The sequence below is a fragment of the Chrysemys picta genome, chromosome 5, assembly GCF_011386835.1.
Source record: "Chrysemys picta bellii isolate R12L10 chromosome 5, ASM1138683v2, whole genome shotgun sequence".
In the NCBI taxonomy this organism is placed as follows: Eukaryota; Metazoa; Chordata; order Testudines; family Emydidae; genus Chrysemys; species Chrysemys picta.
In genome coordinates, this window is record NC_088795.1 from 122861930 (window position 1) to 122886046 (window position 24117).

General features: G+C 43.3%; 1 protein-coding gene across 4 annotated transcripts in view; it reads right to left on the bottom strand.

Moving 5' to 3' along the window:
• The window catches only part of RGS12 (regulator of G protein signaling 12), a 174837-nt gene that overhangs the window by 138613 nt on the left and 12107 nt on the right, over nt 1-24117 (bottom strand). For all 4 annotated transcript variants that reach the window (XM_065598272.1, XM_065598271.1, XM_065598278.1 and 1 more), the window contains exon 2: nt 21985-23949. In XM_065598272.1, coding sequence (XP_065454344.1) covers nt 21985-23844 — 1860 coding nt within the window. In that variant the 5' untranslated portion in view covers nt 23845-23949. The remainder of the gene's footprint in view (nt 1-21984; nt 23950-24117) is intronic.

The window sequence follows — 24117 nt, forward strand, 5'->3', positions numbered from 1 at the left end:
ACGCCCATGTCACCACTCTACAGAGCTCTGAGATAGGGACATTCTTGAAGGCGGCGAGAGATGAGGAGATTGATCTTGTGGCGTGTGTACGGATTGACTCTGGAGGGGTCATGTTACAAATTTGTCTGATACAATTCGAGACCCACTTAGAGAGTCTTTGGGCTGATATTGCTGAGCCCTTGGATCTTTCTGCCATAGAGAGAGGAAAAGTCTAGGGGACTTCCTGAAGACATTTGTCCTATCAAGGTAGAAGGCCAGGGCTCTCCTAACATCTAGGATATGTAGTATAGCCTCCCTATTGTCTTGCTGAGGCTTGAAGTAGAAGATTGCAAGGTGAATTGATTTGATTCATGTGAAGCAGGGAGGTTAGTTTAGGGATGAATTTTGGATACAGTGAGTGTAACCTTGTCTGGAAAAAGTACTGTGTTCTGGGGATGCGCCATCAGAGCTGCTTTCTCTCCTATTCTTCTAGCCAAGGTAATTGCTATCAGGAATGCTGTTTTCAGTGAGAGGTATGTAAGTGAACAGGTGGCTATGGGTCTGAAGGGGGGCCTAGTCAGCCCTTTCAGTACGAGATTTAGGTCCCACATGGGGGTAGAAAGTCCAGGTTGAGGGAAAAGATTTATTATACCCTTAAGGAACCTTTTAGTGTTTGGGTGTGACAGCACTGAGTATCCTTCTAAAAGCTGGTGAAAGTCTGTAATAGCTGCTAGATGGACCCTAAGAGAGTTTAGGGATAATCCTGACTTTATAAGGATCAGAGCATAATCTAGGCCGGATGTGTGGAAGAGTCACGGATGTTGGGGAGATTTGTTGGGACGTGCACCAAATCTGAAACCTGGACCATTTCTGTAGGTAAGTTTGTCGTGTGGAGGACTTTCTACTGTACAATAGAAATTCTGGTATCTCCCTTGAGCAGGAGTTCTCTAGGTGTTGGAAACAAGCAGGAACCATGCTTTGAGGCGGAGAATGCCTAAATTGGGATGCAGGATATGCCCTTTGTCCTGTGAGAGGAGGTGCAGAAAGGTCGGGAGAGAGATCAGCAAGCACATCGCGAGCTGTGCTAGGTAAGAATACCAGATCTGTCTCGGCCAACTAGGAGCAATCAGGATGATGTTAGCGCCATCCCTTTTTATCTTTAGCAGGACCTTCAGTAGTAGAGGAAACGCAGGAAAGGTGTAAAGAAAGTCTTTGTCCCAGAGGAGTAGAAGGGCATTGCCCAGAGAGTGCTGCCTCGTCCCCACCCTGGAGCAGTAGTGTGGACGTTTCTTGTTCTGGTAAGTGGCAAACAGGTCTGTGGACAGTGTTCCCTATCATGTGAATAAGTCATGGCATACTGATGAGTATATCTCCCACTCGTGATCATGTGAGAATTTGAGACTGAGATGGTCCACTATCAAGGTCTATTTTCCTGGGAGGTAAGCTGTGGACAGAGTTACGTTGTGGGAGATGCACCAGTTCCATAATCTCATTGCCTCTGCACATAGGGAGGGAGACTTGGCCCCCACCCTTGTCAGTTGATGTAGCATATGCAGGCTATGTAGTCCATTAGGATCTTTGTATATGATTCTGTGATCAGCAGGAGGAAATGGACGCAGCCGTTCCTGACTGCTCTCAGTTCAAGGAGACCAATGTGGAGAGACCATTTGCCTTGCGTCAGAAGACCATTTACATGCACACCCCACCCAATGAGTGATGCATTGGTGGTAAGAAGCAATGATGGTGACGTGTGCGAGAAGGAGATCCCTTTGCACACATTGGCTGAGACATTTCACCAGTTTAAGGAGTTTTTGATCCTGGTGGGTAGTAACAGGAATTTGTCAGCCTCTCTCTGTTTGGTCTCTAAACCGAACTGAACCATAGTTGGAGGCATCGCATGTGGAGTCTAGCATGTGGTATCACCGCCAGGCCTGTTGACACGTGCCCCAAGAGTTCAAGGCAAAGTCTGGCTGGTATCTGTGGACTGTATTGAATGGTATCTATGAGCGAAATCAAGGATAGAAACCTGTGTTGAAGTAGGAGGGCTTTGGCCTGTATGGCATCTAGGTCAGCCTCCAGGAATGCCAGGCATTGCACTGGAGTGAGGGTTGACTTCTGGGTGTTGATCTGTAAACCCAGTTCTGTAACAAGTATATCATAGGGTTGATGGCTTTGTGGGCTTCTTGGAGAAATCAGGCTCTGAGGAGACAGTTGTCCAGATATGGGTAAATCCTTATTCCTTGTGAATGTAAGTGAGCAGCTACCACTGAGAGAACTTTGGAAAATACTCTTGGGACCAATGATAGTCCGTAGGGGAGGACTCTGTATTGGTAATGGTAGTTTCCCAGAGTGAACCTGAGAAATTGCCTGCAAGCGAGTAAGATCGAGATGTGAAAGTAGGCATCCTGGAGGTTGAGGGCCGAAAACCAGTCTCCCTGTTCCAGTGTTGGAATGATCACCAATAAGGTGACCATCTTGAACTTCTGAGCCTTGACAAATTGTTGAGAGCAATGAAGTCCAATATGGGTCTCCAACCTCCCTTTATTTTAGGTATTAGGAAGTAACGACAGTAGATGTTGAGCTAGTGGTTCTATGGCTCCTAACTAGAGAAGATGAACTTTCGTGAGAAAGGTCCTTGAAGGATAAGGAAGGGTATATCAGAGGGGGTATAGAGGTCAAATAGATGGGGTACCTGGCTCAGACGATCTCTATAACCCATTGGTCCGACATTATGCGTTCCCAGGCACAGCAGAACACTGCTAATCGGTGGCCAAATGGGTATACAACCATGGCTGATTGCATCAGTTGTGGGGAGTGGTCTTGCAGCGCCTCAACCTGCTTGTCAAAAGTGGCATTTACAGCAGCAGATTGGGATGAGCCTTGCAGACCAGACAGTTTGCGCTTCGGGAACTTCCCTTTCTCAATTTGCAGTTCATAATGGTGCTGAGGTGGATATTGAGACACATAAGGTCTGTGCTGAGACTGGGGACTAAAACGTCTCTTTTACCCCAGTCTATAGATTCCCAGTCATCAGAGGGTAGCCCTAGAATCCTTTAGGGTATGAAGGAAGGCATCAGTCTTTCCAGCGAAGAGCTTTGTGCACTCAAAAAGGAAGATCTTCCATCGTGGACTGCACCTCTTTCGGGAATCCCAACAAATGGAGCTATAACGCCCATCGCATCACCACCACCATGGAGATGGACCTAGATGCCACGTCGGTAGCATCGAGGGCCGATTATAGCGATGTTTTTTATACTAATTGCCCCTTTTTTACGACAGCCTTGAAGGATTCCCAAAGCACCTCTGGCAGTTTGTCAATAAAATAATTGAGTTTGTTGTAATTTGTGTAGTTATATTTGTCTGTGAGTGCCTGTTAATTGGCAATATGGAACTGGAAGGTGGCCAACAAATATGCCTTCCTGCCAAAGAGATCAAGGCGCTTCCAGTCCCTGCCGTAGGCTGTAGCCCTGAACTGGTGTTGCTGGCCACGGGAATTGACAGCATCCACCATAATGGAATTGGGTGTTGGGTGGGGGAAAAGGGAACTCTGATTCATTTGCAGGGACGTAATATTTTGTATCTGCCCGCTTGCAAGTTAGTGCCACCGAAGCCAGGATTTGCCACTGTTCTGGCCGGGTCTAAAATGGCCTCACTGATCAGAGGTCAATCTTCGATGAGGAGGAAGAGTGGAGGATGTCCAGGAGCTGATGGTGGGTATCCTTTACCTGCTCTAGTAGTATGTAGAGGGTGTCCACCATCCTCTTTGCCAGCTCCCGGAAAAGGCGGAAGTCATCTGCCAGAGATGGTGGGGGAGGCATGACGGCTTCATCCAGGAAGAAGGATATGGTCTTTGGTGTTATGACCCCCTCCATCTCCTGAGATGGTTCAGAGGTCTTAGATGCTGTCACCAAGGGAGTATGCCTGGACGATTCTTGGGCAAGGCTAGGAGCCCATAATGCAGGCTGTAGGTGTGCCGCCCAAGGATCCCAATATGGCCATTGTGGTATAGAATGGGGTGCCCATGAGTGGCCATACCGAGATGGTGGTGATGGTGAAGCCATTTGGGGTACTATTTCAGACCTTGCTGGTAGTGGGTCTTGTATGGAGCCTGGGAGGAGTACTGTGAGACTGCCGCCTCTGGCTCACTGTCCAAACCCTCACTAGATAGTGGAGGAGCATGGCTTAGCTGAGGAGATATCCCCGTACCCAGTAAAGGCTCGATGCCATGATGTCAATACCGATAGGCAGGGACTCAGGCACCGAAGAGTCACTGCCTATGCCCATACTGTCTGTGGACTTGTCAACAGTACTGGTAGCCAACAGTTACCATGCATGGGTGCTGGACTGTGGTCTCTGTGCTGGTGGTGCCGAGGATATGGAGCGAGATACACATCGCTTGCAGCTATCCTGAGGATCACTTAGGGGTTTTCCTGTCCTCTTCTTAGAGGACTTATGAGAGGAATCCCCAGCCTGCTAATTCAACCCACTTCCCTTAGAAATCAAAGGTTGTGGGGAAGAGACACATCTGTCAGGAGATTGAGGTCAGAGAACTGCCTCCATGAAGACAATCTTCTGGTGGAGCTCTCTGTCCTTGCAGGATCTCGTCCGGAGCTACTGAGAGGGTACACTTTTGCTGTATGTGACCCTCACCGAGGTAGCAGATGCACTGATAGGGCTTATTCGTTACCAGGATTGCCTCATTGCTTGTGTGGCACTTCTTGAAACCCAGGGAGCTGGGCATACCCTGCTAAGGGGAGAGACCTCAAGGGGGAAAAAAGGTGGGGAAAAGGGTAGGGAAAAAATGAATGGAAGAATAACTACAACTAGAACTGGGGACACTAACTGCGAAATGAAAACAGAAGAACAATAGCCTTAACAGACTACTAATGGCTCTGTCTCTAGCCAGGGAGGTTGAGAAGGAGCTGAGGAGTGTTAGCCCTGGCACTCTGCCTAGCCTCATAGTGTAGTATAAGGAGAAACAGCACACGTGCAGGCCTAATGGACATTGCTACCAAAGTTCTCTGATCAGCAGCACAGGGACGCAGACACACCTACAGTGGAGCACTCAGAGGGACACTACTTGAAGAAGAAACAGTGAATTGGGTGTGTGAATGTATGTGTTTGGGGAAATGTGTTCCATTCACAAATCTAGTCCATTTCAGTTAGAGGTAGTCCATGAAGGTGAGAAATTCATTTGTCCCAAATATGACTGCAGTTTGAAATTTTGTCCAGAAATGTACTGGGGGATGGGGAGGAGAAAGGCTGTGGATTTCCGTGTGTTTGCATGCAGCCATAACAGTCCATGTGGAAGCTAACACAGCATCCTGTTGATTCCCTCATGAATTCTGTGTGTTGATAGCTGCAAACTGATGGGTGCTTGTATCCAGGGTGGACCAGCAGCCTCCCTATCAATCAGCTCCCCGCTCCCCTAAGTTCCCCGTGCTGCAGCCGCCCAGCAGGCTATCAATTGACAGGCAGTTCAGCTGTCCCTCCCCTCACTGCCATGTGCTGCTCCTGTCCTCTGCCTTGGAGCTGCTCCCAGAGACTCCTGCTTGCTGTGCGGGGGGGGGCGGGGGGAAGTGGGGGACTAATGTCAGGGTGTCCCCCTCCCCCTGCACCCCACTTACCCCTTCTCCATATAGAGCAGGGAGGGGACACGGATGGAGAGAGACAGAGAGAGCCTGGGGAAGCAGCTGCTGTCTCAACTTCCTGATCCACTTAAAAAGACAATGCACTTAAGAGTGGGTCAGCTTACTTAAAGGGGCAAATGTGCATCTCTCTCTCCCTCTCTCCCTCACACAAGGTGTGTGTCTGTCTCTGTCTGCTATGCTGTCTCCCCTCCCTCGTGTTCGTGCTGCCTTGTGTGAGAGGCTACATTAACAACAATGTGTTAACCCTTGAAGGCTCAGCCGAGTGCTAGTTCATCATTTAGCAGCAAGGCATTCCCTGGGAAATATCCCTCCCTCTTCCACCCTCTAACTTCACCACCTCAACCAAGCTTCACAATCATCATAGCTGTGAACAGTATTAAATTGTTTGTTTAAAATGTATACTGTGTGTATATCTATATAATATATAGTTTTTGTCTGGTGAAAAAAAATTCCCTGGAACGTAACCCCCCCATTTACATTAATTCTTATGGGGAAATTGGATTCGCTTAACATCGTTTCGCTTAAAGTCGCATTTTTCAGGAACATAACTACAACGTTAAGCGAGAAGTTACTGTACGTGGTTGTTTTCTTTTTCTTCCTGTAAGGTTCTGTTGTTATTTGTGTTTTGGTGTGGTAATGGCAGCTGGCCTGCCTGGGAATGGGAGAATGTTGTACTTTTCTAAGCTTTTTATTTCATCAAGCAACTATATTTTTATCTCTGCTTCACATCATACGATGTGTTTTCAAAATAATAAAGGTAAACATGATCAGGAATTGGTATGCAAAGGATATCCATTAATATAGTGTGATAAAAGTTCCTCATCTGCCTTGGTGGGTTCTGCACTTTCTGGCGGATTTGCTCGCCTCAGAGGTTCACAGCAGTCCTCAGTTTGGCTCCTTTTGTTAGTGGCACAAACCTGACGTTCACTTGGCTAACCTCATCACTGGCCAGCATTGGGAAAAGGAGAACAATCCCCACAGTCTCTGCTGGTCCACCTTATGGGTCGGGGGACAGGCCAGAGACCTTCCCCTCTGGTAGGACCCACAGTCCAGATCAACTCCTCTTATATCAAATAGGGAGTTGAGGGGATGGGGGGAACCCGGGCCGCCCTCTACTCCAGGTTCCAGCCCAGGGCCCTGTGGATTGCAACTGTCTATAGTGTCTCCTGTAAAAGTTGCATGACAGCTATAACTCCCTGGCTACTTCCCCATGGCCTCCTCCCAACACCTTCTTTATCCTCACCCCAGGACCTGGTAACGCTTGTACTTCGCAGTCCTCCAGCAGTACGCCTACTCACTCCCAGCTCCTTGCGCCTCTTACTCCCAGCTCCTCACAGGCGCCCCTCACTGACTGAAGTGAGGTCCTTTTTAAACCAGGTGCCCTAATTAGCCTGTCTGTCTTAATTGATTCTAGCAACTTCTTAATTGGCTCCATGTGTCCTAATTAGCCTGTCTGACTTACTTTATTCCAGCAAGTTCCTGATTGTTCTGGAATTGCCCCTGTTACCTTACCCAGGGAAAAGGGACCTGCTTAACCTGGGGCTAATATATCTGCCTTCTATCACTCTCCTGTAGCCATCTGGCCCGACCCTGTCACACTAGTTATATATAGCAATTCATATTTCTATCACTTCTTTACATCATTCCATGCTGTGAATTGCCCTTTCCCCCATTTCACACGTGGTCATGTCATTCATAAGTACATTGCATGGCACTAAAATTCCACACCCCTCCCCAAGCACTCCACAATCAATGAGCCTCCATACCATCACCCTCTCCCCCACAAGCACATTTATAAAATTGTAGTAGTCCCGTCTTCCATTGGGCCATGCAAGTCCATAATGTGGGAGCACAAAGCATCCCTGACTTCTGTTGCCTGGGTGGATTCAGCTTCAGTGCTGGTAGATATACTTTCTGGCTGAGTGTACTGATTTAGGGGCCCCTCGTTGTAATAGGTCCATTCAAGGGGAAATGGCTCATCTCTGGCTTCACAATGATTGTGAAGAACACAGCAAGCCACAGTAATGCAGACACCACTGATGACACTGGTATCCAAATGGGTCTGTAAACATCTTGAACTAGATTTCAATCTGCCAAAAGCACATTCAACAACCACTCTGCACCTGCTGAGAGTGTAATTAAGCCATCTTTTACAGGGTCTTGAAATCAGAGTATGGTTTCATAAGCCAAGGCAAAAGGAGGTATGCTGGTACCCCCAAAATAACGGTGCAGATAGTAACTCCATTTATGACAATGTCTTTTGGTGGGAATAGTGTCTCCGCCTGTCCATGAATTTAGACTCCTGATCAGTGGAAAACCTTGGGATAAACCGCACACCCAATTGTCTCAGAAATCTCATTGACCACGTTAATTACAGTCAACTTTCCAACACCAAACTGGTTTGCAGTGGACCTGTAGAAGTCTGGAGAAGTCAGATTCCAGACAGCTCTAGCAACCTACTTCTGGACCAGAGGGGTGGCCTCATGCATGTGTCTTTATGCTGCTGCTAATGCTCCAGAAATGTTGATTTCTTCATGCTAAAGTTCTGGACCCACTGCTGGTCATCCCAGGTCTGCATGACTATGTAATTCCACCAGTCTGTGCTTGTGTCCCTGCTCCAGAAGCACCAGTCCACACAGAAGGCATCAGAGGCTGTACTGAATGTACTGAGAAGTATCAGCCAATTCAAGTTTGCCAAGATTGGATACTCCTCTTCCGCTGCCTCCTCCTATTCCATCACAAGCTGTGTTAGGTGCCTTTGGTGGGTCAGAAAATGCCACCAAAATGTCTACCAGCACCTCACAGAAGCTCTGCCCATTTCCTGAAACAGGAGTCAAAGCACAAGCAGGAGCAGCTTTTCAAAAAGTGCCTTCTCCATGTTGCTGGCTCTGGTAGCTGGGAGTGCACTGAGCAAAATGATGCCTTGGCAAGATGTTTTAGTGGGCTGTTCAAACTTCCTGTAATGTTCAGAGTGGACAGTCAAGTATTCCCACAGTGTGCCCCAGTCAAAGGGCTAGAACAGCCACATCTTCGGTGGGTGCTAGGGAGTCTGGGATAGGGTTGGTTTGATTCAGGTCTGCGTGCTGCAGTGTGGATGCCATAGCCCCAAATTCGAGACTGGATTAGAAAATTCTTAATTTAGGATTAACAATCAGTGTACATGCTCAAGACCTGGGTTCTCTAAACCAGGGTCAGCTGACTCGAGTCCCACTAACCCTGTCTTACACTGCAGTGTAGACATACCCATACAGCCCAACTCTTTACCTTACAACAATGATGGTAATGTATCTCTTCTTTCTCTATTCTGTATAGTGCTGTACTAATCTTTAATTAAATAATTCCATTTAAACCTGCTATTTAACAATCTCAAATCATTATTTAATTCAAACACACAACAGAAGTATGCAGTATGGTAGCCATGTTGGTCCCAGGATATTAGAGAGAGACAAGATGGATGAGGTAATATATTTTATTGGACCAACTTCTGTTGGTGGGAAAGAAAAGCTTTCCGTGTAAACTCAAAAGGTTGACTCTCCCACCAACAGAAGTTAATCCAGTAAAAGATATAACCTCACCCACCTTGACTAATTTAGAAAGTGACTGTTTTTAAAATCCTACTAGAAAGGTTGTGTTTTTAGGAACTCACCATCCACAAAAACAAACCTAAGGTAAAGACTAGCCAGATGTATGAGATTCAGCTGGCTAGAGAAAGTCCAGTGCTACAGCACAAGATATATCCATGGTGTGCAACACTAGGCATTTGTACTCCCAAGACTAAGTATCAAGGGAGAGCTATGACACAAGACATCCCTTAATATTTTTATGCTGTAGAGTCAGAGGAGAAAGGAGACAACAGGCATGAGGAGGAGAGTGACAGAACACGTTTCATGCTATAAAATCCAATTTCCTGTTCACATTCTATACTTATAAACTAAAAAAATCCAGAATAAATATGCAGCTGTAAAATCAAAGCAAAGCAGCACAACATGGAGAGGGCCTCCACAATCAAACATTAAAACATTCTGTTATTAGCTCAGACTCTCTTTCTTTGGCCAGCAGAAACTGAATTAAATGCGGAGGTGCCATGATCAATTCAGAAAGAGTGCAAGTCTAGCTTTGTACTGGTAGCAATCTCTACCAATAGATGAAGGAATAGTATTATTCCCCACCCTACCTATTGAAGAATGTAGCTAGTGACACACAGTTTTGTCTGAGAACAGAGCTGAAAGGGGATGAAGCGTGTGGGGGGGAAATCATTAGAACCATGTCTAGGTCAACTATAGCCACTATGGGTACGTCTACACTGCTGCTGGGAGCATGCCTCCCAGAAAGGGTAGACAGACATACACACTAGCTCTGCTCAAGCTAGCACACCAAAAATAGCAGTGTAGACACTGCAGAATGGATGGGGCACAGGATAGCCACCCAAGCTCAGACCTTGGGGGGTCAGACAGGTTTGGACTCTGGTGGCTAACCCAAGCTGCTTCCTCTCCTGCAGCATCCTCTAGAGCTCCCATATCCTCCCACATATTTCCCCACCACACTACTCTATCACTTTATGGATACATACTTATTTACAAATCTAGAAAATTCTACTCAAAACAAAACGGTGAGCAAAATTAATTTTGTTCAAGTGCAAATATCACCAATGTAGATATCTAATATTCTAGAAATTCAGTTATGTTCCCTCCTCCCTTCTCCATAGCATCTCCACCGGTCATATTCACCAACACCTATCTGCGACTCACAGCATGTATACCTCCTCTATCCTGCTCAACAACAAACGTGCAGCAGAATCCAGGCAATTCAATTTTAACTTGCAGTGCCTTAGCAATCGCTGAAAACATCTTTTACCAATCCAAAATGGAGACAAGGCTTACAGTAGGTGAATATGTACTGATCTGAAAATAACCACCGCCTGAAATATAATCATACTTTCCCTCCAAACATAGCTTCAGATGATAATTCTTATTTAAACATGTTTATTTGTCTTTGTGAATAGGTTCTCTCGTTACATTTATTTCTGTTAAAAAGCAAAATAACTGAAGAAGGGTGAGTACAGTCACAGTTTGTGATAGCCTGTATCAGTATAGAAAAGGCTGTCTTTATGAGAGCACTAGGGAGGGAGTTTATCTGGGAGTGGTGTAGCATCAGTGTTGCAGAGGGAGAGGTTGCAGTAAATGGAGAACGGGGAAGGTGCATATCTTGAAGTGAGGGTGCAGAGGAATGAGACAAGGTAGGGAAAGGGCTAGATTGAAAGGGGGAAGGAAGGAAAGGACACAGTAAGGTATAGTTACAACAGATGTGACTATGTAGTTTGCTGGAAGAGTAAGAGAAGAGGAAGGATAATCCGTCAGAAATCTCATTGGGAAGTTGTTTCAAGAGAACATTCTAATCTGGAGTCAACCAGGCTTTAAAGAAGTCCTATCAATTATGCAGAACCAGAAGAAACCAAACACCTGCTCAAAAACATCAGCTCTAATTAGTTTACAGAAATTCCCAGGTACTGCCTCATCCATAGCATCCTCTCTTTCATATTCCAAAAAGTGCATTTGTCAACCGTCACAAATCTTTTTTTAACAAACTGTGGTGCTTAACACAAACCTAAAATTTATGTTTTATTGTATTTGCTATATGCATCCTTCTATATCCAAACATTAGTACCATATAGTACCTTTTTACCCAAAAGTTCTGGGTGTGTTTACCCAACAGAGACAACAACAAAAAAACCCTTAAACAAGAGTTGATGATCTTGGTACGATATGATAGCATCTCCTCTTACAATCACAAGCAGCGACATAAAGAAAAGGATGGAAATGTTTCAAAATGAAATTTAACATTACAAAAAGTAAGCTGTACAAGAAGAGGGAAAGAGTTCCAAAGAGGTGATGTCTGAGAAAAAAGAATACAAAAATATTGCAATTATATGGCACATACCAAACGCTGGTTCAAATACAAAAATTACTGATGTATAATGTGGTTTTTCAATAGAAATCACCAATTTTCGTCCTTCTCCAACACTTATCTCAAGAGTTGGAACAAATTAGGACAGCCTTTGGCTTAGAGCTCTCCTGCCCACCTTTTGGCTCCCTTGGAGATGTATTCCTCCAAGCTAGGCCACATTTTGGGGGGAAATACAGTTTTATCTCAATGGGATGTTAAACTTTGAAACCCAATTGTAACAATTAAAATGGCAACATTGGTAGCAATTTCACTTTTGATCAAAGCACACAACAAAGAACAAATATAATAAAATCATTCAGAGTTTTTAAAGCCAGAAAGCACAAATTTGATCATCTAGTCTGACTGTCTGCAAAAGGGGAGGAGAGGGATAGCTCAGTGGTTTGAGCATTGGCCTGCTAAACCCAGCGTTGTGAGCTCAATCCTTGAGGGGGCCACTTAGGGATCTGGGGCAAAATCAGTACTTGGTCCTGCTAGTGAAAGCAGGGGGCTGGACTCAATGACATTTCAAGGTCCCTTCCAGTTCTAGGAGATGGGAATATCTCCATTAATTTTTTAAATTTAAAAACAGAGGCCATCAATTTCAATAAGCAGTTCCTGCATCTAACTCAACAATTTGTGGATGCTCTAGAGGCGAAGATTACTGCAAGCTGTCATGAATAAGTGTCAGGGATTCGGAACCTCCCTATCCTTCCTATGACAGGTTTCAGAGTAGCAGCCGTGTTAGTCTGTATTTGCAAAAAGAACAGGAGTACTTGTGGCACCTTATAGACTAACAAATTTATTAGAGCATAAGCTTTCGTGGGCTACATCCGAAGAAGTGGGCTGTAGCCCACGAAAGCTTATGTTCTAATAAATTTGTTAGTCTCTAAGGTGCCACAAGTACTCCTGTTCTTTATCCTTCCTATGTAACTAATGGGGATAGGTGTCCTGGCTAGAGGACCCATACGGAAAAGGTTAAGAACCAATAAACTGGAGATATGTTTTAGAAAGACATTTATTTTAAAGGCTCCCAAGTGATGGACAATTTACTATATTCCTTCATAATATGTACCAGCAGCTAATTACAGTAACTTTTAAAAATTTGCAACTTATTTCCAGTTTGAATGCATCTAGCCTCAATTTCTACCTTGTTATGACTGTCTCCTACTATCAGAAAATTTACCCCCTGTAGTTAATTATAGACTGTGATCAAGTCACTTCATAACCTTCTCTTTGATAAGCTAAATAGATCGAGCTCTTTCAGTTTTCACAAAAAGGCATATTTTCCATATCTCGTCATTCTTGCAGCTCTTCTCTGAGCCATATAAATTGTGCTTAAAACACAGGGTTTACTAAATATTGTATTTTTTGTGCCCCAAAAGCACATATTCATTTTTAATATTGACTGAAAATTAACATTTTCTTGATTCGTATTTGTGATTTATATATATTGCAAAAGAGAAGTATAATACATCTAATGCACTAGTCCATTCTTCTTTCAAGGTGAGGAAGTTGACACGAGCAGAGATGAGATAGCTGAGGCACCTAAGAACCATGACATCTTAGCCATCAGTTTCAGATAAGCCACAGATAATACAAACAGTTCATACATTTTCGCATTTGGTTGCCAACTATAGCTGAGTTTTGTCTCCTAAACTACACATACATTCCCACAGATTACATTTTAGACTGCTGGTATTTAACATTACTACTATATCTGTTTTAAAGTACACGTAAAATCTCACCTCCTGGTCTGTACTACAGGATTAAAATCCAATAACAGAATTTTATTTCAATTAGAGAAACTCTTTTGTTATCCTCAAGTTTTGTTTTGTTTTAAATGTTGCCATAATTTTTAGTTAATTCATGGTGTTTTCCTTTATCTTTAACTGCCCAGACTGGTACTAGAGAGGACAAGCATGTAAATAACATGATATAGTATATACACCACTAAAAAAAAAAAAAAGAGTGGTTGTTTTCCCACTTCCAGTCCACTAACTAAACTTTTGTACCAGATGTTTTGAAAGTGGATACTTTAAGGATATCAACAAATAATCTTTCATCATTACAAATATCAGTATCAGCTGTACTGTGTGACAAAAGAATGCTAAAACCACTATTGTGTCAGTATTTTGTAATTAAAATTAAGTACTTCTGTACAATCCCTTAAACAACAGTGATATCACAAGAAAGTTGTATTGATAACACCAGCAACATGGAAGTATCGGTGGAGAGTGCTAGGGCATGTGTTGTGTTTATATTATTTTAGGCATGAGTTATCTGGAAGAAAGATTGTGGTTTGAAACCTAAGGACTCTGTGAGGGTAGCTGGGTTCCTAGGAACCACCCTGGGATGCTGGTTTGAAAGGTAGCAGTGGAAGAAGTGTGTATCAAGATCTGACAGCTGAAGGTGATTGTGTTTGGGCAGACTGAAGTTGCCAAGAAAGGTCTTTCCAGACCGCAAAAGCTGGTCCATCAGGAATGACAGAGGTCCAGGCTGCCAAGAGGGCAGTAGTCAGACCAGAGTGGGAGAACCCCAGACTCCAAGGTTTATGAAAAGGAAGCCTGAACTGGGGTATGAAATAAGACTTTCCATGGCTCGAAAAGAACAGTGAATACTGACAGAAGCTCAGTACCAGAGTTCATTCATGATGTTAATTGTAAATAATAAAATATAAGTTCATTAATTCAGTCTGCAGTGGCGCTCTGGTGAATGGGGATTTCTGCAGCAGCCTTTGAAAAAAACACCTACCATACCTATCAGGGGACACCCATTCCTGGGGTAGGGTCATTGTAACAAAAGGAGAGGAAGAGGAGCCAACTGAAGTTAAAATTTCCAAATGAGAAGCTTGCTGTTGGCAGCACATATCCAATACAGGGTTGTAGGAAACCCAGTGTTTGTGACAGTATTGCAGAGCAAACAACTTCTATGCCAATATTACTCTGGCTTACTAATTGAAGAAAATTTCAATTATATTTAGTTTACCAGGAAGCAATATTACAAAGAACATTTTTTTTTTAGACTAAGCCGGAGTTTATGCAGCACAGAAACTACTTATACAATCTCGTACGTTAGGACCTCCATGCTGCTGACTTAAAATGAGGTTACTTTTCAATAAAATGTGGTCACTACAATTACATAGTTTTTGTAATCCATTCTGCATTAATTCTGTTGCTTCCAACCAATTTTTTCATCCTTGCCCATCAAGCTGCTGCCCCACATTTCTTGTCTCTTATTTCACACCCAGCTGAGAAATACTTTTATTTCTGTCCGTTTCTTAACTGTTATAGTTGTTCTACAGACATTTTGATTTGGCAACTGAAGCCTCCATGTACACTCACTCCACAAAGCCTTCACATTTCAGATGCAACAAAGAATTTTTAGCACCTGAGCTTCAAATTGTAGTACTGAGCAAAGTAAACACAGTTCTCTCCAAAATCAATAGTAGCCTAATGGGTACAGTGTCTTGATTCTACTGAGTTTCTTGTTAAAAGAGAAAAGCAACTAGTATTACATTTCTTTTTTAAAAAGCACAGCCTACTTATGATTGTTTCAGAATTTACCATTTTTAAAATTAATAATCATTGGAAGGTTACAATATATCTGCAAGAATGGTATTAAATTACTTAGGGTATTCATTATACTTACATTAGGTATAACTAATTTCTGACATAATTGATTTAGTAACTAATTTCATCTGGCAAGAAGTATAAAGTTAACCTAATTTAGAGATGTGCCTCTTTTGAAGATTGGCGTTAGTATGAATTAATTTCAGATCCCACAGGTTTTGTTTTTGGGGGATGGAGGGGTTGGAGGGAGACATGTTTTTGTTTTGTTTTTTGGTTGGTTGTTGGGTTTTTTGCTTGGTATTTTGTTTTTAGAGATACTAGCATCTTAAATCAGATCAGAGCACTACAATTCCAAAAAATTATATTCAATTGTGCTACATGAAAAACAGCAATCCAACTGTTACTAATTCCACCTTATAAATAGCAGGGGTAACAATCTCAACAAGGGAGCAAACAGAAGTGTAGAAGAAAGGAAAAGGACAATTACACAACAGAAAAAAGGAATATAAGATCCACACAGCTTTGCTATCAATGCCTTTGCAATCTAAAATATCTGCCTTTCAGATATTTCAGCAAACCACAGCAGCTGATATGAACATTCATGGATATTATATAAAGTAAATTAAGAATTTTTGCATATAACTTCCATCCCATTCTGAACTTGAACACCTAAGTCTTTTTTGCTTTACCACTCAAGACCGCTTCCACGTTAGAGTAGTTACATTGTTGGTTATAACTCAGACAAAGGAGCAAAACTGCTAAAAATACAGTATTATGCATCAACCAAAACTGCATTAACCAAATACAGCATTGATGACCAGTTTAATAATGTCAGCATTTTTTGCTAGAAGACAGTAATAATCAAGTATGCTCAGATTTCATATATACTGTTACCCTTTTTTGACCAGCAGCTAGCCAAAAAATTGAGGTCTAGGAGGTTGTTCCAGTTATGAGAAGAAACTGGTAATGGTCACGTATTTCTTTGATGAACTTTTGTTTATTTTCAAATGTACAAATTCCTGGGTCTCTGAATACAGGGGAAATCAAACAGCAGGAAACAGCTTCTTTTGCTCACAACACCAAGAACATTCTTTTCAGCCTGCACCCTGGGCCCAAAAACCTTACCCTAGGCTTCTTCTAGACATAACCACCGTGCTTTCAGTGGCTCCTTCAGGCTCTCTCTCCATCTCAGTGTTTTGTCTTCTGCCTTCCCAGAGATACACACACCCTTACCACTCAAAATAATATTCAACAAAAACTCCTAGATGGGTTCACATACCCCTGTTGTCATAGTGGGGGCTTCTCCTTACAGGCAAGTTAATTGAAGAGTAAGCTCACACCTACCAACCTCAGTGAGGTTTTATCAATAAGTTTTCACCCAATTTATATTCATACATATGTATATATAAAGAGAGAGAGAGCGCGCGTGCACGCAATATTTTCAGTAGCCAAAATTATTGTCATAATAATTTAGTTAAAATATTTTGAAATTTAAAAATGATCTTCAGAGTGACAGTTCAATGCACAATAGGCTAATATGCAGTAGATTAGAGTAAGGACTAACTCCCAATCCTTTGCTCCTGAAGAAGCATGGATTAGAAATGCCTTGTCACTTTCTATGTGCAGTGAAGTTGTAGCTGTGTCAGTCCCAGGATATTAGAGAGAAAAGGTGGGTGAGGTAATATTTTTTATTGGATCAGTTCTGCTGTTGGTTAGACAAGCTTTTGAGTCACACAGAAGAGCTCTGTGTGGCTTGAAAGCTTGCCTTTCTCACCAACACAAGTTGGTCCAATAAAATATATTACTTCACCCACCATGTCACTTTCTAGCAGTCCTGATATGTGACTAATGGTGGTGACAATCTCAGAGAAAGAACTGTTAATGGTTAAAGCATGGGTCTGGAAATTGGGTGACCAGGGTTTTGATTTCCAGGTCTGCCATTGATTGCAGCATAGCCTTGGGCTATTCATTTTGTGGTTCAGTTTCCCTATCTGTAAAATGGAGAAGATACCTATTTCACAGGAGAATAAAGAGATTTAATATATAAAGATGACTGCAACTGCATTTAAATTATAAATCCACTTTTACCCCCTCTAGGATCCACATGGGTTAGGGATGTTATCACAGTAGAATTTTTCAAACAAAATTTGAAGTAAATTGCATAAAGCATTCATTCCTGCATTAACACTAAAAACAAACCACCTTTTTTGCTATTTGATATTGAAAGAAGGAAAGAGATAAAAACTGAGTTTACTGGACTCATCTAGACTAGATCTAGTGACCAAAGATTAGTTGGTTAAATTCCAGTTTTAAAAGGAAAAATTTTAAATAGTAATGCAAGAATGGCATGCCTGCTCCAATGATCTTAAAATAGCCATCAAATGAATGCTGTAGGTTTACCCTTTCATGACAATCCGTCTAAACCTTTTCCTCATAGGAAGAAAAAACTGAATTGATTGCTACGGGGGCTTGTCAATGGGGGGGGAAAAACAGTTACTAACCTTTCTAGTAACTGTTGTTCTTTGAGATGTGTTGCACATGCCCATTCCAATGTAGGTATCTGTGCGCCCTGAGCACAGTTGCCAGAAATTTTTCCCTTAGTGATATCCGTTGGGTCAGCTCTAGCACCCTCTGGTGTCACAAGCTCATAGCACAGGTATAAGGCCCTCCCAACCCTGCCCTTCTTCGGTTTCTTCTTACCGACGGCCTCCAAAGAGGGGATGTAGGGTGGGTTTTGGAATGGACATGTGCAGCACATCTCAAAGAACAGTTACAGAAAAATCAGTAACCAGTTTTTCTTCTCCAAGTGCTTGCACACGTGCATTCCAACGTGACTCAGAAGTTGACCCGGAGGTGGCTTCAGAGGGCAGGCTGACTGTAACACAGTCCAGCCGAAGCCAGTGTCATCTCTGGCCTGTTGTATAATGGCATAGTGCAAGGTGAACAAATGAACCCATGACCAGGTTGCCACCCTACATATGTCCTGAATTGGTACCTGCGCTAAGAAAGCAGTGGAAGAGGCTTGAGATCTTGTAAAGTGAGCAGTCAGGTTAGATGGGGGCAGTATGTTAGCGAGCATGTAACATGTCTTGATAAACTAAGTGATCCACAATGAGATTATTTGTGCAGAAACAGGGAAACCTCTCATCCTTTCTGCTCTGAACAGTTGAGTAGATCTGCGGAATGGTTTGATCTTTTGTATGTAGTAGGCCAGGAAACACCATACATCTAATGAGTGGAGTCGCTGTTCCTCCCTGTTCGCATATGATTTAGGGTAGAACATCAGCAAAAAAAAAAAAACCTGCTTGACTGCAATGGAACTGAGATACAACTTTTGGGAGGAACGATTGGTGCAGTCTCAACTGGACCTTGTCTTTAAAAAGAGACATATATGGGAGTTCCAAAATGAGGGTTTCAGAGATCTGAACTTGTCTGGCCGAGGTGATGGCCACTATTTTCCAAGAGAGGTGTAGCAGTGAGCATGTTGCCAATGGTTCAAATGGGGGTCTTGGAAAACTTTGACAGAGAGAGGTGGGATCCCTGACCTGTGGGTACACCCTCTCCAGGCCCTTAAAGGAACCTGACTACTATGTCATGTGAAAAGACCTAACGACTGTCGACCTTGGGATGGAAAGCTGAGATGGCTGCTAGCCCTTTCTGTCTTAAAAACAGGTAGACTAGAATGAGCTGCAGACATGAAGAAGACTTAAAAGCAGGCAGACTGCTTCCTAACATAGAGAGGAAGAATGTGCACTCTTCTGCCTGTTTATGTAGAACATGGCCATCGTATTGTCAGTAAGGACTGAAACAGATTTGCCTGTCAAGCAGCTGTACTGCCCTGAGTTCCCTGACATTGATTTGCAGGGAGAGTTCTTCTTGGGTCCAGAGGCCTTATGTTCTGATAGGCCCTAAGTGGGCCCTCCAGCCAATGCTTTGCATGACAGCGACAGGGATAGGCAAGGTCTCGAGAAGGGACCCCTTCACATAGTGTGCTCCTGTCTAGCCACCGTTGTAGTGAGGTTAGAACATGGGCTGGGACTATGAGAACCGAGTCCAGGGGGTGACGAGAGGGGGAGCAGACTGTGGTTAGCCAGGCTTGCAGAGGCCTGAGTTGAACAATGAGGAGGCTAAAACCAGATGGGAAGCCTCTATCAGTGCCTCGGTGCCAGCAGGGGCCTGCGGGTATTCCTCTTGGAGTTTGGTACCATGTTCGGTACTAGAGTCCAGTTCCGGGGTGTGTCTGTGCAGTACTGGGGGTGCCCTGGCCTCCAACACAACAAAAAAGATCATCTTGAAGGGGTCCCTGGAAGCAGTGGGAACCTAAAAGGGCCACTGCATGGTGGTTGGGCCCTATGGGTACTGCGTCCAGGAACCCAGAGGTTCCAATGAGCTCGGTGCCATGAAAGAGTGGGAGTGGCCCAGGGAGCAGCATGGTCAGCCGCTTCGGCAATAGGAATATGCTTCCTCCTCTGAGTCTGATGAAAAAGACAAGGAGGTGCGCCGCAGAAACCAGGGCGGAGCCATGCCACTAGGTGCCAGAGAAGATCACCTAGGGAACCTTGATGCTGTCAGCGCTGGCTTCCCTTTTAGACAGCTGGCGGGATGCCAATCTAGGTGCCAGCACAAACTCCCTGCTGCTTGGGGACATCGGCCTGACCCTTTGGGGAGCCCGGTTCTGGCAGGATAAGATCCCTTGCAGTCGTAAACCCTTCGGGGGTCGATAGGACCGCAAATTGACCAGTATGCTGGTCTTGAGTGGGAGTGATAGAACGCTACTGAACCAGGGCAGTGGGCACCTGACGATGCAGTGCCAGGGATGAAGAACAGCCGGACACAGGTCTTGCTCTGTTCCTGTCCTCCTTATCCTTAGGCACCAGAGACCAACTCTTCGCCAAGTGCTTGCAGTGTTTCTTCTTAGGCACCAGCGAAGATAATTGGTGCCAAGGAGCACTCAAGAGATGGAGGAGCGCTCTGCACCAAGGCTGAGGTGCTCAGTGCCAAGTCAAATCGAGGCTCCAATGCCGGTCTTAAGGCTGCCTCCATGAGTAGGTCCTTCAAGTAAACAAAGTGGTCTTTCTGGGACCAAGGCTTAAACGCCTTACAAATTAGACAACGGTCTTTCCTATGAGTTTCCCCTAAGCACATGAGACAGCTTGAGTGCAGGTCGCTCAAAGGCATAGACTTGTTGCATGCAGCACAAGGTTGAAACCCCGTCAGCCGAGGCATGCCTCGGCACCAGGACGAAGGACAAAGCTCCTATCTAAAACTAACAAACTAGTAACAATTTACACTAAAATTTGAGAAAAAACATTAAGGGATGAGATTGCCTAAGCAATGAGAGGCTCCAGCAACTACCATGGGCGGTAAGAAGGAACTGAAGGATGGCAGGGTCAGCAGGGCCTTATACCAGTGTGCAATGCCAGAAGGCGCTAGAGCCAACCCAATGGATATTCCCATGGGAAAATTTCTGGCAACTGTGTGGGCGCACAAATACTTACACTGAAATGGACACGTGCAAGCATCAAAGAAGAAGGAGTATTTTCCCACCAAAACTGAAGTTAGAATAGTGGTGGTCATCACAATTATACAAGCCTGCTGTTTTGCCAGACCCAGCTTCAAAAATGAAAATGGAAACTGTCAGTCCCAGCATCCCCATACTTTTTCAGAGCTCCTGGGGTGTTCTTTTCCTACAGTTCCTTAGCAATTCCACAAGAGGCCTGGGGCATGCAAGAGCCTCAAATTTGATGGAACAGTGAAGAAAGGAGATATGGCAGGGCAGCACAGAAGTGGCATGCTGGCAGCACAGAGTGGGGAAAGAGGCCTGGGGGCAACAGCAGAGCAGGGGCCATTTCACTTTCACTGCAGCCCTTAAGCAGATTCTATATGGACTCATCAGAGCCTCACACCGCTGCCTCCTAAAAGCCTTAGATTAGTTTAGAGGCTTCCCACCTGCATGCAATCCTCACTAGGCTTATTAGGAGTCTCACAGTCACTCCTAGGAGTTTAATAAGCATTGGTAGCCTAAAGCTCCTGGGGTGCCTAAAGGCTTGCGGAGGGTGGGGGAGCTCCCCAAAATCCTCGTAAGATACCCTGTCAGAACTCTACTCCTGTGACACTCCTTAGATTCACATGAGAGAGGCTCCCCTGCAAAATTTCTCAAGGGGTGCACAGGATTAGGGCTCCCTTCCTGCAGATCTCAGGAAGTCTGCAGAAACAGTGGCAAGTGTTGGTTCCACACCCCATGCCTTCTCTTCCTGTCTGATGTTATGACTATTTTAAAAACTAAAGTAACTCCCAAACAAAAACTCTGTAGAAATTAAATTATGATAGACACACATCTGTGAAAATCCTTACACGAACATTGTCATTAGCAAAATAAAGCTATTAAAAGTCTGGAAGTTTGAAATAGTAAAGTAAATTTAGCTTTGACTTTCTATTTCTTCAAGTGTTTGTATTTAAATTTTACCTCTACTCTGAATTTCCTTTTTAAAAAGGTTGGATTTTCCCAACAAATGTTCTTTGTACAGTGTTTTATCCTTAAGTTACTGAAATATTCTGTCAACTTTAACATCATCTTAACTTCTTTTGTGTCTGGGAATTAATTAACATATTAATTAACAGATATTTTTATGCAACAGGATATTATTAAGCCTTCCCCATTTGTGGCATTTGCAGAGATGACAAAGGAGGAGGATGAGACGAATAGCTCAGAAGGTCCCCATATTAACACCTCTATGTACAATTTTATAATTACAAAAGTTACGTATGTTTAATAAAACTTAAGTTGTGTAACAGTGTAACTTCAGAGTGTTTTGCAGTACCCTATATATGAACATTCTTACCTTTTTAGCTTCTTTAGACTTTCTAATATTGCGTTGAGGGCCAAACTTCTTGTGTGTGCAAAAAACATTCTTAGACCATTCATTTGTATGGGATGTTAATTGGGGCTGACCAAAGCTGCCATCAACTCTATATCTGTCAGCTGGAATCTTATTCATTGGAGGGGGAAGAGTACCACAGTTAATACTTGACCAGCCATCTGTAGAATCTGTATAAGACTCCTGGTCACTGGCATTTCCATGTTGCCATTCTTGTAAGACATGTACAGGCAACCATCTCTGATTGCCTATGCCTACAATACTTTTCTTGGATGGCGGCACTGAATTTCGAGAAGAAACTAGTGGAACTTCAATACGAGCTGAAGGACTTAAGTGCTTACTTAAATTTTGTGATTTGTCATTCTGAATTATTTCTAAATGAGTGTTTCCTTCTTGTTCTTGACAGAAACCATTCCAATGGGAAGCATGTTGATTCTGTCCCCTTCCAACTGGATTTTCCCATACACTATTAGGAATATGTTTACTTGGATTGCCTCCTAAATCAACCACCAAAACTCTATTGCTTTTTTCTTCTTGGTTAAAATTTCCAATACCACTATCACTGTTGCTGCTTGTACTGTTATTCTGATGAGCATCTGCATCGCCGTCAAGAAAAGCTCTTGCTCGCATTCCCTCAATCAGCTCACCCATATCCCTATAGAGGACAGAGATAAATTGAAGAACAGGTAGAGATGACGTTGGAAATTCTAAACAGCCATTTGTGTCTGGATCTGCCGTACACTCCAGTCCAAAACGTCTTGCTATACCTTGGTGAATTTTATGATGAAATAATTCTGGATCCACCATGAACACGTGACAAGATGTCCTCAGAACCCCTTCATCTTCCTGAGCCAAGCTTGCATCATCATTTGTCTGCATGGTAACTAGCCCAAAAAATCTTCTATCATCAGGGCACACAGCACTAAATGCCAGTTTCTCTGCAGGATATTCTGCCACTACACCAGACTTGTCACTGCAGAGCTGAATACAGTCATGCATAATCTTCATCATCACCAATGAATGGATTTTCTGTTCTGCCCGAAGGCGTCTCATACATCCCCGAATAGCCTGCAAACTGTCATTTTCCAGATTTGAGCTTGTTGAAGGAAGTTCAATCGAGCCTAGGTAACCTACCACCATAGCAACATTTAAAATACTTGCATCTAACCCAAAGTCTTCTGGATTTTCCAGTCCAATTTGAAAAACTGAATCATCATGCAACACTTTGGATATTTCTTCCTTTGAAAGTAGATTAGGATTGTTATTTATACTTTCATGTCCAGTTTCAAATTTAGTAGCAGCAGTCTCAGAAAGGGATCTTTGTTTTGATACTGAATTCTCTGCATTACCAGCACAAAAACTAGGATTTTCAAAGATCATGTTGAAAATTCCACCAGACTGCATTTCTTCAACAACCTTCTCCGCTCTATTTATACCCAAGGCTTTAGAGTCAGGCTTTGGCTTCAGCCATCCTTTCCCATCATAAAAACCAACTTCTTCATCACTAGAACATGAGTCAATATGACTGTTGCCTTCAGCAATGACCATGTGCAAGACTCCAGAACATTTTCCTATTAGTTTCACCACATCTTCATGAGAAGCTTGTTTTACATTAATTTCATTAATTGCAAATATTTGATCTCCTGCTTTAAGTCCCACATAATCTGCAGGACTTCCTTTCATAACGCAGCTAAGAACACAGGGAGCTTGTCCAGAAAGGGTGAACCCATAGCCAGCTCTTCCTCTTGCAACTTCCACGCTTCTTATCCGAGGAGGAGCATGCATATTGAGTCGGCGTTTCACTGTTTCCCCTGGTCTATACATTTTGGTTAATCTCTAGAACAGGAGGAGCCCTTAATTAATGCAATTCTTATTCATGTTTCACTTAGGTGCTTTCCTGGCATCCCAGTTCCTTCATCTGCAGAAGTCCTAAAGAATAAATAAATAAAAATTGATTTAATACTTGATATTTTCCTTTTTTGTTCTTCTTAGTGTTTGGGAATACATTTATCAAAATTACTATAAAAGATATCAAAATAATTAAATATTGGCATAGGATCATGATCTCTTGCTACTTTATTAATGCCAAAGCAAAGC